Here is a 14661-nt window from a genome sequence, read left to right as displayed (position 1 = left end):
CTGTTTTCATCTTGTTTTTGAATCCTTACTGTTGCTTACTGAAGTACCTGATGGGTGTGGGGGAGGGGGGAGGTGTTTATACACTTATACATATGTGTTTACAGGTATCTATATCCAATACTAACAAATACTTAATAAATAGTATAGTCTCTAGATAAGTAGTGTGGTATGGATTTTTATATCAAATAGTAGGTACTTAATAAAATGATTAAGAATTAGTAATGACACTCACGTCTTTTTCCTTTGGTAATAGACAAGAAAGTATAAGATGATATCAATAGAAATAACTAAATGGAGAATTTAGAAATTAAGTCTATACTTTATCATTTGGAAAGCTAAATATACTGTTTAATTTAGAGGCTTTAATGCAAATGAAATATAGTGAGTCTTTTCATCTTTATCCAAACAACCAGAAAACTTTTTTCCCCCTGAAGGATTATTTATTTATTTATTTTCCCCCTGAAAAAATAGTTTTTACTGAGTGGGAAATATGGAGAAATAAATAAGCTAATGTAGTTTGTTTAAGAGCAATTTTTGAGCATATCTTATAGGATCTGTACAGATTGTACTTCATGTACTGCTTGCTCCAAAAAGCATTGGTGTTTTTTTGTTTTTGTTTTTGTTTTTTTTTTTTTTTGAGGAGGAACAGTTAAGTGACTTGTTCAGGGTCACACAGCTAATAAGTGTTAGTGTGTGAGGCTAGATGAAGTCCTCCTGACTTCAGGGTCTGTGCTCTGTTTCACTGCCATCTAGCTGTCCTTCCAATGACTTTTCTCCATTTGGATCTCTTAGCACTTACCCTTTTAAATATTAGATCCCATAGCTCTTTGTCTCTTAATACTTGTGTGTTTTTTTTTTTGTTTGTTTGTTTTGCTTTTTGTATTGTAGCTTTATGTATATTATACCCAACTTTTAGATCATAATTTTCATGAGTGTGAGGATCTTTAAACTTTAAATCTTTTCTGGAATCTAGCACATGGTCTCTGCACACAGTAACTGATTAATAACTATTGAACACTAAATAAATTATTGACTCTAGTACTTGAAAATAAGCAGTAATCATAAGAATGACTACAGAATACTAAGGGGCTTATGACAGCTCAAAGTAAATATAATTGCTTGTATTATGTAATTATGTTCACTATAAGTTTACCATTGACCCTTTGTTCTAAGAATCTGTGCCAGCAGACTACAAGTCTCGTCAGGTTCTATCATGCTGGAAGGACTTAGAATGTAATCCTTGGGACAGTTTGTGGCTACTTTCCAAGGACTAGCTTAGCTAAGGATGGGGAAACTCATTATTAGGAGATGATGAATTCTTTGGTGGTAACAACCAGGAAAACAAAGAAAAATAACAAATGATCTTTTGCATTGTGTCTTGCAATTCTACATTGGCAATTATGGAGATGTATTTATGTGTGCGCATGTGTGTGCATGTATGTACATATATGTTGCTTATTTTTTCCAGTTAAATTGTAAAATTTCTCATTGGAGGCAGTAAGGGTAAAAGGGGTGCTAGCAATTATACAATTTTTTAGCCCATGTAAGCATGAATATAACTGTTGGTACTCTAATTTGAGATCTTTATTTAACCACAACGAATTCTATTTTTATAATAAAATTAGGAAACAAGAAAATGCTATTAGATGGGAGAAGACTGGCCCACAGTTTTTGAAAAGGCAGATAAAGAAATTGGTTTTGTTTTATATTCAAAGGCAACTGGATACCTTTTATGCAATACTTAGTCATCTTATTTTGCATTATTTAGATTGACAATAAACAAAAAGATTACCAGGGAGATAATTGCAGCCTATGCCCCAGCATCTTTTGCAGAGGATGATGATTTAGGACCAATTTGTAGGAAGAATATGTTAATGAGAACTTACAAGTGAAATCAAGATGTGTGTTTCAGTGTTTAATGGTTGCAGTGGAAAAATGGGCACAGGAGAAAATGAACCCTTGAAAATGTACTGCAGAAAAGTGTGTGTGTGTGTGTGTGTGTGTGTGTGTGTGTGTGTGTGTGTGTGTGTAATCTTAGAAACTGCAGCTAGAGGGAGTGAATTGTGACTAGAATTGAGTAGGACAAAGAATGTTTGGGAAATTGAACAACATTTTCCCTAAAACAGAAACTCTTGCTTACATCCCTAGCATTTGGATATTGTAGTCTCTAAGGATTTACAACTGTAGGTTATCCAATAGGCAATAAAAAGAAAGTAGGCAGCAGAGAATTACTAAAGATGATGCATACAAGAAGCATTCTAATAAACATCATTGGAAGAAAGGAGATGGATTGATTATGTAGCAAGATTTTTCTTGCTACATTTCTAGAAAGATTGTTCCCCAACAAATAGGGATAGCACCATTGGGAATAATCTTTTGGAAGGACAGACTTATTACATTTCTGTGTCTTTTAATTTACCAGAATATGCAGATAAACCGGGCATATTCCATTCAACATTTATCTGTTCTGCACCTGTAGTTTTCATTGCTTTAAGCAAAGTATAGAATAGCCTTACTGGATAAAAAGATGTGCTATTTAAGCTATTTAATTAATACTTAGGTGATTTTCTTTTTTGAATTACAGCTTTCTAGTTCTTTAAACTGGCATTTCTACTTCAACTAGGTATACTCAAAGAAATAACTAATTGGTTTATTTATATGGTATAAGTAACCTCAGCTAGAGAGGTGATATGAGGCAGCTACATGACTTAATGAATGGAAAGAGTGCTGGATTTGGAGTCAGAAGATGAGTTTCTAATCCTTTCTCAGTCACTTACTATTTGTGTGATTCTGGGCAAGTCACTCTGTGTCTAATTTTCCTTATCTGTAAAATAAAATTGGACTCCAGGGTTCCTTCTAGATCTAATCTATGAAACAGAGAGACAGGGGAGAGAATCAATCCAGCACAATATTTATGAGGAATTTAATATATGTTTGGGGTGAGGAAGGAATAAAAGACAATAATGAAACAGTCCACTATCCTCAAGAAGTTTATACCTTATTGGAGGAAACAATGTATACATAAATAAGAACATACAAAGTAACTCCAAAATGGAGACACTACCAACTGGAAAGAACAGGAAAAGTCTCATGTAGGAAATGTGTTTACTCTGATCCTTGAAGGAAGCTGGGAGGTTTAAGAAGTAATACAGGTTGAAGGGAAAGGAGGAAGGCAGCTAGGTGGATAGAGCACTGAGCCTGGAGTCAGAAAAAACATCTTCCTGAGTTCAACTCTGGCCTCCGTCATTTACTAGCTGTGGGTCTTTGGGCAAGTCACTTAATCCTGCTTGTCTCAGTTTCTTCATTTGTATAATAAACTAAAGAAGGAAATGGCAAACCACTCCTATTTTTGCCAAGAAAACCCCAAATGAGCTCATGAAGAGTCAGATACAACTGACCAGCAAATAACAAATAGAGCACACTGCAACTCCTACTTAAAGACACAACTACATGAGATGAAATGTCACTTGTGAGGAGTGAGGTGGGAGATTTAAGTTCTATTGGTATTATGATCAGTGATAACTTACCCAGGCATTTCACTTTTTACCCACTTTCTTTTAGTTTTCATCTACCACTTTCATAAGCAAGGATTATGCCCATAAGCTGTTGTTGTTTGTAATAATAATCACCATACCAAATTTACATACATACTTGCTTTACCATCTGGGAAGGACTTTTCTTACTATAATTCTATGAAGTAAGTAGGTACAAATATTCTTATCTCCATTTTATAAGTGAAAACACTCAAAGTTCCAAGGGACAAAGTGACTTCTCCATGATCCCAGTTAACATTTGGGTTTTGAACTGAACTGCCCCAGCTCTCAAGTCCGAAGCTCCAGTGTGTCTCTGAAGTGCTAATATTTCCTGTGTTCTCTGTAGTGGAAAATTCCTCTCTCTATGTCCTCATTTGAGGCATCTTAGCTTGCTTTCTTCCAAACTTGATATTTTAAAGATAACATTATTCCTCTGTCCCTAAAATAATTCTTCTCCCAAACTGCTTATATCTTTGCACAAAACATGTTAAAAGTTCCTATAGTGAGAAAATTTCCAGCAAAGATGTTTTTTTTCTCTGATGCCCTTAATTCTTTTTTTTTTTTCCTTCTTTTTAACTTCTTAGCTAATGGCTTAAGGGGGGGGAGGGGAGTTTCCTTTTAGTCTTATGGACATAGGCAATAAAGTCCTCTTAATCAAAACATTACAAATTGTTTTAGAGTGAATGTACTAGTTTTTTTTTTTTTTTATTCTCTCCTTTTGTTAGAGAAATTAGCTCAAAAACACTGCTATTTGTAGAACAAACAGTGCTAAACATGTTAATGAGATCAAAGTACAACATTTCTGCAATTATGTCAATAGTATGTCTCCTAACTGTAGCAAGCTCTGAAGTTCCTCTTCAGAGGAACTTTATTCCTCAGCCCTCATTAAGCCTTTCTGTTTTATCAACACTTTAGTACTGGTAGGACTTTCTGTAAAGTTTTTAGTTTCTAACTAATTGCTTTAAAATCTTTTAGCAAATCATAGTGCCATTCAGGGAGAGCTGGTTTTTAAAGTCTGTTTTAAATATAATATGGTACTTTTTTTTTAACCTGTGAGTATTAAAGAAAAATTGACTTTTTCATTTTAAAAAATCTTTTTTTTAATATCACCTTAATTTTCAAATATATTCTTCTACTAAGAGGAGTTACCTGAGAGAGAGAGTGAGTGAGTGTGTGTGTGTGTGTGTGTGTGTGTGTGTGTGTGTATGTGAAAACACATTTGCTTTTTGACAGCATTTGTGATATTTTACACTGTTAGTTGACACAAACAAAAAAGGGATGTGTGCTAGAAGCTGATCATTGATTGTTAAATTTTCTATGTGAGCATTTATATCTTAGAAACTGGCAGATCCTACCATTGGAACTTGATATATTATTTTGTTCCTTGTCTCAAGAAAGTGATAGAGAATATGCTAATAATGCTGTTCAAACTTAAAAAGTGTGTCACACCTGTGTTTTTGTTTTCACAAAGAGTCAGTTGTTGCACATTTCCCTGCATACTCTTGGAGGGAAATGTGAAAAATGGACTTTTTAGAAATAGAAGAATATCCTTGAAAATTCCAGTTCTACATATCTATTATTTACTAGTCAGGCTCTTGAAGAAATGAAGGAAAAGGGCATTTATTAAATGCTTGTTGTGGTCAAAGCAGGCGTTTAAGAAATTAAATGCTTTGCTAACAAAAATGAACATTTTAATAGGGCATATAGGGGAGGCTTTAATTATGTAAGTCATATATGGAAAGACCCATTGGTTCTTAGGTACAGTAGCATCTTTTTGAATTTCATATCCAGTGATACTAATTGGCCAAGTTACTTGACCTCTCTCTTCTTCAGTTTCTTCATCTTTACAATGGGGCTAATGTTCAAGTTTTGTTGTGAGGATGAGATATTTTTAAGCACTATATAAAAGCTAGTTATTATTATTTGTTATTCTTATTTGGTAGGTGGGTAGAGGTGATGGTAACAGTTCAACTTTCTTAACACATGCTACATCTTGTTTCTTCCTCTCTCAGGTTATCGTGGTACTTCAGTCTAGAAGAGAAGAGATGGTGAGGGGTGGTGAGAGAAAGTGGAGAGAAAGAGAGAGAATGGAGAGAGAGAGAGAGAGTGGAGGGGGGAGGGAGAAAGAGAGAAAACATTTCTATTCAGTTCAACAAATTTTATTAAGCACTTGCTTTGTGCTCACTAGGATCCTACACAGAAATGAGACATATCTTGCCAACAAAGAGCTTACATTCAAATGACTATCTTCTTGGCCCTTTATTCCTTTTAAAAAAAAGTTTGCTTATTGAATGAAGTCATGGGAGGGGAAAGTTACTTCAGGTATAAGCTTTTCTTGATTCCTTTCTTATTAGCTCCTTTGAATTTTTGTCTGTTGTTTGCTCTGGAGAATCTTACTTTTGTCTAAAAGAAGTATGGAAATGAGAGAAAAGAGGTAGGGTCACATTAAATATCTGTGATTGAGCAAATAAAGGCAAGCAAAAGGAGTTTTAAAAAAATCAACAGCACTTTTCTGAATGGCATTAATTTATTACAGGGTGTTTTGGTACTAAAATTTTAAGGTTTAGTAGATTAATGTGGCACAAAGAACTTTGGAGACACTTTGTAGAAGAGTCTTTCAGTATCTTGTTATAATTGGGTGGCTCTAGTTGCAGTTTCTTTTGTTTAAATAAGATCCATTCTTAAACTCAATTAATAGTATCTCAGAACCTGTTCTCTTGATAGACCAGGATGACACTAAGGTCATTGAAGTTAGAATAATAGTAAATATATGATAGACTCTTGATTTCCTACTGGCATTCTATATATAATCTTTTGTGTACATGATAGGAGTTTTAGTGAAAATGCTAACTACATACAAATCAAATGTCAAAACTGTGTAGATGGTGTTTTTATTTGGTTACCATATCAGGGATGGGTGAGAGGAGGGAGGGAAAGAATTTGGAACCAAAAGTTAAAAACCGAATGTTCAAAAATTGTTTTTGCATATTAAAATTATTTTAAAATAGAGTATATGAGTAATAAACATAGGAGTGTTACTGATTTATTGAATATCAGAATCTTTCATTAATGAATCATAGCCTAAGTGCATTAATTGTCTAATGGATGGGAGTGGTTTATTTTGTTCTGAGATTTAATATGAGTATTTTATGGTTTTGTGGAGGATAAGTAGAGCATTTTTGTGTAAAAATGTTGAAAATTGCATGAGATATCATATAGATATATCTATTCTCATTGCATAGATAGATCAATCAGAACTGATTTTGCCATCTCTGACTGGGATATTTCAAAATGTGTTTTGCATTGACACTGTTTTAGAAGAATGTGACATGTTGGCAAAGGACCCGAGGTTAGAATCTGGGTCACTTCCTTAGACCTCATGATTGGGCTCTGTAATGTGAGCCAAGTCACTGAACCTCTCTGGGCCTCAGTTTGCTCACCTTTGAAAAAAATAAGAGTTGAACTAAAAGATCTTTAGGGCCCCTTTCAGCTGATAAAATTCTGAAATGATTGAATTCATTTTTGTGGTTCATCCAAATGGCATGAAAGGAAACACTACTAGACAGATTTATATTATTTACACCATGCAAGTTGTAATTTAGCAAAGAAATCTAAGCTCCAGCAATAAAGTAGCAACAGTCTTTGCTTCTACAAATAAAGAATGTGGATTACCATTGTATCTATTATTTGTATTATTTTTGAACATTGTGTTATAATTTATACATTTTTTGTGGCATACTAAGCATAAGTACAACTGAAAAGTTTAATGTGATTCCTAATGTTCTGCCATGGAAATGCTTGGATATTTGGTCCTTACCTATATATAATGACACCCTTCCCTTCCCCCCCAAAAAAGTTTCATTGATTAAAAAAAATTTATTTTCATTTAACAATCTCCTCTCATATTAAAGAATTTAAGAGAAAAACATTTTGACATCTTAAACAGAAGATTGAGGTTTGTTTCATCATCCTCTATAGTTGAGATTGGTCATTGCATTGATATAAGTTCTGATGTCTTTAAAATTTTTTTCTTTTACCTTTTTTTGTGGTTATTTTTATGTGTTTTCTCTACTTTGTTCTGTATCTGTTTGCATAAATTCCCAAAATTTCTGATTTCATAGTTATCATTTCTTACAACATAGCAATACCATTCAGTTACTATTAATATATGGTCTTTGGTCCAGTCATTGACCAATTGAGGGGCTCTTTTTTTTTTTCCCCCTCCAGTTTTTTGTTTTGTTTTGTTTTTGCTGTCACGGGATAGATATAAATAGTCTGGTATGCAGGGTATCTTTCCCTCCTTTGACCTCTTTGGTAAATGCCTAGTAGTCATATTGCTGGGTCAAAGTTTATGAACAACTTAGTTACTTTTTTCATGTAATTCCAAATTGTTTTCCAGAAGTAGCAGGCTGATTCTTAGCTCTCCCAACATTGTATCACTGTACCTATCTTCCAGCAGCCTCTCCAGCACTGATTTTTTTCCCCCCACCCCATCTTTTGTAATCTTTGCTGCTTTTCTGGGTGACTCAGATTTACTTTATTGGATATTTTGATTATTTAAAAAATTAATATAGTCACCTTAGGAAGCTGAATTTTTATAATTTCATTTTCATTTTATTGTTGGTTCAAAGAAAGGAAAATTGAAAGTGATAAAATTTTAATCAAATAATAGCTATTGCTGGTGCTTTTTAAAATTGAATATATTTTATTACTATCTTCAAGACAGTATGGGAGGTGCTTCAAGGAATATAGAGAATCTAAGAAATGGTTAAGTAGCATTTTATATTTTTCTTGTTATACATCCAAACTACTGACATTTATTTTAATCAGTAGTTTCAGGGAAAAAAATTAAAAGTGAAAGACTATAATGGTACCTTCAAAGGAGAAATATTCATCTTGGGGGGAGGGGGAAATAGTAATGTTATCTAGACTGAATCTTAGAGGAGACAGAGGAGGAAAGTTATCATAGAGTAAATGTTGAAACTAAAAGGATTCTAGAAATAATCTAGTGCAATTTTTGTTTTACAGATGAGAAAACCTAGATCCAGAGACCTTAAATATTTAGCTCCCTTCCTATCGATTTCTTTGTATCCTTGCCCAACTCTAGCTTCTCTTGTCTTTAAAAACTACTCCCCTCTATTCACTTAACATTTTGTTTTGAATCTCTTTAATATACTATTAATAAAAAATTCCTACAGTTATGTTTCATATATATATGCATATATATATATATATATAATCTTACTAGACTAAGCTCAATGAGGGAGAGAGGGAAAGAAGGGAAGGGGACACACATACACACACACGTGCTGCCTAGTGAGGGCAAGGATAGTGGTTTATATGAACTTACCTCTTTCAATCTGCTATAATATACACATTCAGGACTTTGAAAAAATGTTGAATTATGTTATTGAATGAGCTTTTTATGCTTATTATCTAGGCTCTCTTTGTTTATTACCCTATCATTATTATCCTTTTTTGATCCCTATTTCTGAACAATCATGCCATCTTAAAAAATATATTATAAAAGGTGAATGTTTATTTTACTGGTAGCTGAGTGTATGTGTGTGTATGTATGTTTATGTTTGATTGTTTACTCTGGTTAAAAATTGTTCTGGTTCTTTGTTTTGAAAGTCTTCATAAAATTCATTATTTATTCACCCCATAGTGCAACTGTTACTCCTGAAGATGATTTCTCAAGTCGACACTCTCGAACAGACAAGAAAGGATCTAGACACAGCAGGGACTTACGGACATCTCCAAATTTGTTGGAAAAGAAAATTGAAGAACTTGAAAGGGTATGTCCTTAAGATTATTTTAGCTAGTCTAATATCTTAATATGACCTTATTCTCTGCTCAGAAAAGTAGAAGACAGACTCAAATAAATACTTTAGGGGTTTTTGTCCTTGAAAAGAGGTGTAGAACTAAACCTGAGAGAGAAAGATCAACATTTGAACTAGCTTAGCCAGTGTAGTTGAGTCACGGTGTTGTACTGCCATTTTATTAATTTGATATCTAGGTCCCTGTAGTCACTAGATTTGTATTTTCCTGTTTCCTTCCCCTGTCACCCTTCCTGTTGCTGAGGAAACTTTAGAAATTCATTAGTTTTAGAGTAGGTTCTGCTTATACAATGCCCTAGAGCTTTCCCTGGGATAGGTCAAAAGGGTTGTATATTTAATAAACATACATAGTACCTAAAATTGTAGTATTTGCATCCAGAGCTTAAGCAGATTTTGGGTTTCTGTCTTCAAAATAGAATAGAAAATTATGGCTGGGCTTGAAGGGTCTCCAAAAACAGTTCAAAGATTATTCCTTTTATTACCTAAAGAGTTGAGTGCCTGTGCACATTCAAATTGATCCCAGTATTAATATTGTTACCTATGTTCTTGAAAATAACTTTTCAACTAATGGACAAACATGTGAAATCTGTTTTCACATCAAATGACTCAACTGAAACTAAATTATTCCCTATGATACCAAAGGATTTGCCCAAATAGAAATCTAATTTTAGCTATTTTCATGTTAGAGGATTGTGATTAATGTGAAAGTAAATTCTCAAGCTTCAACAACAGCATGTTCTTGAAATTATTTTCAAAGTTTCTTAGGGTTTCAGTTTTTCCTAAATAATGATTATCCCCAAAGTGGAAATTATATTGTAAACTTATAAAACCACTAGAGAGTGAGTGAAATATTTTCCGCACAATTAATAGTAGAGATTTGTAGGCTACAAGGATAAAGGGAGCAAGTACACCATTGAGAAATTGATTAGCATTTGTTAGAGACTTGGCTAAGCCTTGATTTAATCTGCCAGATTCCTTTTAGCTTTTGCATTCCCCTCATTCTCTTTTTCCTCCTGTGTGTGAATTCTCTCATATACCTAACTTACAAAAGGCAATTTTAAGCAAGCTACCTTGGGGGATTTCTAAATTGGAATGCTGAATATTTCTAAGTGTTTTGGGGGTTTTGTTTTTGATTTTTAGAAGACTGTAAATCCATTTTTGTTCAAATAATACTTGGTTTTGTGGGGACTGAGTGGGATCATAACATATCAGTTTCACTTTTTTGTTGTTGTTTACTTGCATTTTGTTTTCTTTATCATTTTTTTTCCTTTTTGATATATTTTGAAAATAAAAAGTTTTAATAATAAAGAAAAGAAAAGAAAAAAAAATAAGACTCGGTTTTTATAACTGTTTCTATTAGGAGGTAATTAGAGAGAAACAAGAAAATCAAAAACTCCAGAAAATGATTCAGGATAAAGAAGATGTAATTGGAAAACTCAGAGAAGAAATTGATTTATTAAATAGGGTAAGTTCTGTAGATGTCTTAGTTGTATGATGTGTCCTTCTAATTATGGGAAAATACATAAACACATAGATTTGGCTCCATTATATTAATGAGTTTATGCTTTGCTTACAGATTTTGACATCTCATAGATGACTGATAATAGAAATCATACCCTTGATGATTGCCATGTGACAATATATTTAATTTAATTTGCTGCTTGATTGTGATTTATAAGATGGTAATGTAGTGTAGCAGAAAGTGCCCTGAATTTGGAGTCTCAGGTTCTGCAGCTATCTATTTATGTGATCTTTATTTATTTAAGCTACATGAGCCTAGGCAAGTCATTTGACCCTGTTTCTTCATTTATAAGATGAGCTGGAGAAGGAATTGGCAAACCACTCCTGTATCTTTGACAAGAAAATGCCAAATAGTCACAAAGAGTCTGCCACAACTGAACGACAACAACTAGGTTGAGTCATGCTATCCTTTTTATTCTAAATTTTTGATCCAAATGACTATTTGGACATTTTGGTGCTGTATTGGATATTAGGATTGTGCCCTACCTTTCCCTCCTCCCATCAGTTTCTTTGGAAAACAGAGTTCACAAGTTCCATTCATTGGGGCCTTGAACAAATCATTCCACTTTAGTTTGGACCTCAGTTTGTTCAACTAAAATGAGGTCCATGGTAGATGACCTTTCAGATCTCTTCTTATGCCATCCTGCAGCCACTATTACTCTGTATACTCCTTTCTCATATCCCCTGATCATACCATTTTAGTTTTCTTTTCACACTTCCAAATGATTTGCTCACCAACTCTATACTAGCTGTTTGACCTAACCTGCCTACCTTTACCTTTCTTGAGTACATCTGTATCTTTCATTTGTACACAAGATTAAAATTATTTGGCATTTTTAGGGGACCTCTTCTGTGGTAGCCTCATGTTTAATGTGGTAGGCTGATGGTAAAATTATTAAACACTTGTCTCCAATCCATTCAAGATGATTAGTGAAAGGTATAATTTCATGATTTGGTTAACTTATCAGTGAAGTAACTTATTTATTTAAAAATTTGAATCTTGGGAAAATAGCCAATAGCAGTTGAAATTTTACTGGGTTTTCCTTCCTTCCTCCCTCCCTCCCTCCCTCCCTCCCTCCCTTCCTCCCTTCCTTCCTTCCTTCCACCTACCAAAGTCTACTTTACTTAGTTTTAATGAATGAATGAAAGTCTGTGTAAATTTTTTACAATTCTTTTGTACTATCTTAAGATAGTCCAATTTTTTTTTTAAATGCTGCTGTCATAACTCATGTGTAACTCAAAGATCATTGTACTTCCATTCTCACTGATTTAAATTGACAGATTAAATCTATGCTCTTCTTTGAACCATTATTTAAATTGTTAATTTCTGGTGGTGTCTCCATTGGATTTTCTAGTATTTGAAAGTGAGGTTTCAATCTGAAATGCTCAACTGAAGAGACTGGTAGGTTTTTCTAATCCTACTCATAATCTTATTTATAAAGTAATCCAAGGTTTACAAAATACTTTATTCACAAAAAGCACTGTGAGATAATACAAGTATTATAATTTCCATTTTACAAAAGAGGAAACTTAAGTCATAAAAACTTTGTGACTTGATCAAGGTCAAATAGCAGTAAGTATCAGGGCCAAGAATCTGAACCTTGTATATTTAGGATCATCCAATTCTCTTATAATTATAGATAAGAAAATTTCAGTCTCCCTGAACTTATATTAAATGAATTGCCCAAAGTCTTACAGATAGTCACTTCAGAGACAGAATCTGAACTCAGATCCTATGTCTCAAAAAGTAGTGAGTGCTCTTTTAACTATAAAACATTATTTTCTTAAACCAGATGGAGAGTGGGGGAGAAGAAATGAAATTATATGTGGTATAAATTTTGGGGGGGGTTTAGTGATGCTGGGAAACCTTTCCTTCTCCCATAATATAAAATGAGTTTGTCCTACTTTAATAATATATCATCACCTCTTTCTTGGAGTTTATTTACTTATGTTTTCCTTTTTTCCCTAAAGGACCTAGATGACACAGAAGATGAAAACGAACAACTAAAACAGGAAAACAAAACCCTTTTAAAAGTGGTTGGACAGCTGACAAGGTAGAAGAACCTAGCCTCAGTGAGGAGAATGATTTGTAAAACTACTGATTGAATGTTGAGGTCAATGCTAGGGCAATATTTTCCGTGCTGCAATTCATTAAAATAACTGTGTGTATTTATTTCTTGGAAACTGATGGATGTTTATTTTCATAATATTTTTCTTTTTCAATATCAATAAAATTAAGGTATCCACCTCATTTCATGAATAAGCAACATTTTTCAGTTTTTGGATTAGTTGATAAGGGGCTATAAATTCTCTAGTTTATGTGTTCAGATAATATATGTGGCCCAAAATGGCTCAGATTATGTCTTCACCTCTCAGATTGTTATCTCCTTCCTTCAAAAAAAAAAAAAAAAGAAAGAAAAGAAATAGAGCATAAAGTTTTGTTTACATGGATCTGAATATATTTTGGGAGTTTCTTGTTGTTTGAATAGCTGTAAAGTACAGATTCTTTATTAGTGATGTGTAACATTTTTGCATATTGAGGACTCATTCTGACAAAATCTTGTTCTTGGGGGATTATTTTTACTTATTCTAAGAGATTAGAATAGTAGGCTAGCTCTGTTCTGTATTGCAATCATCTTTTTAAAGGAAAGCTAATTTTAATTTCATAGCAGTCAATCTCACATAGTTGAGTTCAGTTAGATATGTGTGTGTGTATGTATATATATATATATATATACATATATATATATATATATATATATATATATATATGTATATATATATATATACACATATATATATATATATTTTTTTTTTTTTAGAAAAGTACTTGAATTGTGTGTTCCATAGTATATACAAATTTACCATCTTGGGTCTGTATATTGAGAATTTAAAGCGCTTTAATTTCTGCAAAAACGTACAAATGTAATGTTTATGTAAATGTTCTTATGAAGTTTGTAGTTACTATTTTTTATTGTTTGCAGAAAGTTTATTAGAACATGTTTGTAAAAAGAATGATAAAAACAACATGTTTGTAAAAAGGAAAAAAAGGAAGTTCTTTGTCTATACACAATTTCAATTTATAATAAAATACATATTCTTAACATCTTTTTGCCTAATAAAAATGAAAAATATTTATCTGACTTAAACAGTTATGGTATTCACATGAGCATAATTGTCACTAAGACCAATGTTGATTTTATTCTATTCTTGTTACTTATAATCGAGATAAAGTCCTATGTGGTGTAATTTGTCCTTCTATAAGAGAACTAGGGATTTCTTACCCTGATTTGAAGTGGTTGTATTTATTATTTTAAGAGCAAATAAGATTTTTTTTTCTCTTAAAGATTTATAAATGCTCTTTTACTCCAAATATATATTTTGAATAGTTTGGGGATGGATGTGTTCTAATACTCTTTACTAGTAGCTTAGCATTTTGATCTGTTTGAACTTTACCACTGATACAGAAATTCCCTCCCGATTTTTCTCAACATTTATACTTTCTATATAGATATGTCCCAGAGAACATATTACAGGTCTAGACCAAGAGAAAGCCATTTTGGTTACCTCATTTAACCAACATCTCCATTTCATTATCTCCCACCATGCCTGAACTTTGTTCTGGGAATAGAAGAAGGAATTGAGAAAGGAAATGTTATGCTGATTGAACTAGTTTTCTTTTTATCTAATTTTTAGTTCTCCTTGAATCTTTTATTTCTAAGCATTATGCCTAAAAACTTGATGTGCAAACACAAAAGTGAAATTGT

The 14661-nt window shown here is 32.9% G+C and overlaps 1 protein-coding gene across 3 annotated transcripts in view; it reads left to right on the top strand.

Annotated features, from left to right (window-relative positions):
• The window catches only part of PAWR (pro-apoptotic WT1 regulator), a 129232-nt gene extending 116153 nt beyond the window's left edge, over window positions 1-13079 (top strand). For 2 of the 3 annotated variants that reach the window (XM_074270849.1, XM_074270850.1), the window contains 4 exons: window positions 5546-5581; window positions 9202-9331; window positions 10734-10838; window positions 12866-13079. In XM_074270849.1, coding sequence (XP_074126950.1) covers window positions 5546-5581; window positions 9202-9331; window positions 10734-10838; window positions 12866-12952 — 358 coding nt within the window. In that variant the 3' untranslated portion in view covers window positions 12953-13079. The remainder of the gene's footprint in view (window positions 1-5545; window positions 5582-9201; window positions 9332-10733; window positions 10839-12865) is intronic. The other variant, XM_074270848.1, reaches the window with a different exon arrangement.
• Window positions 13080-14661: the final 1582 nt, after the last annotated feature.

This window comes from Sminthopsis crassicaudata, chromosome 5, assembly GCF_048593235.1.
Source record: "Sminthopsis crassicaudata isolate SCR6 chromosome 5, ASM4859323v1, whole genome shotgun sequence".
Taxonomy (NCBI): domain Eukaryota; kingdom Metazoa; phylum Chordata; class Mammalia; order Dasyuromorphia; family Dasyuridae; genus Sminthopsis; species Sminthopsis crassicaudata.
Note: the sequence above shows the minus strand (reverse complement) of the source record. Positions and strands in the feature narration are given on the sequence as shown.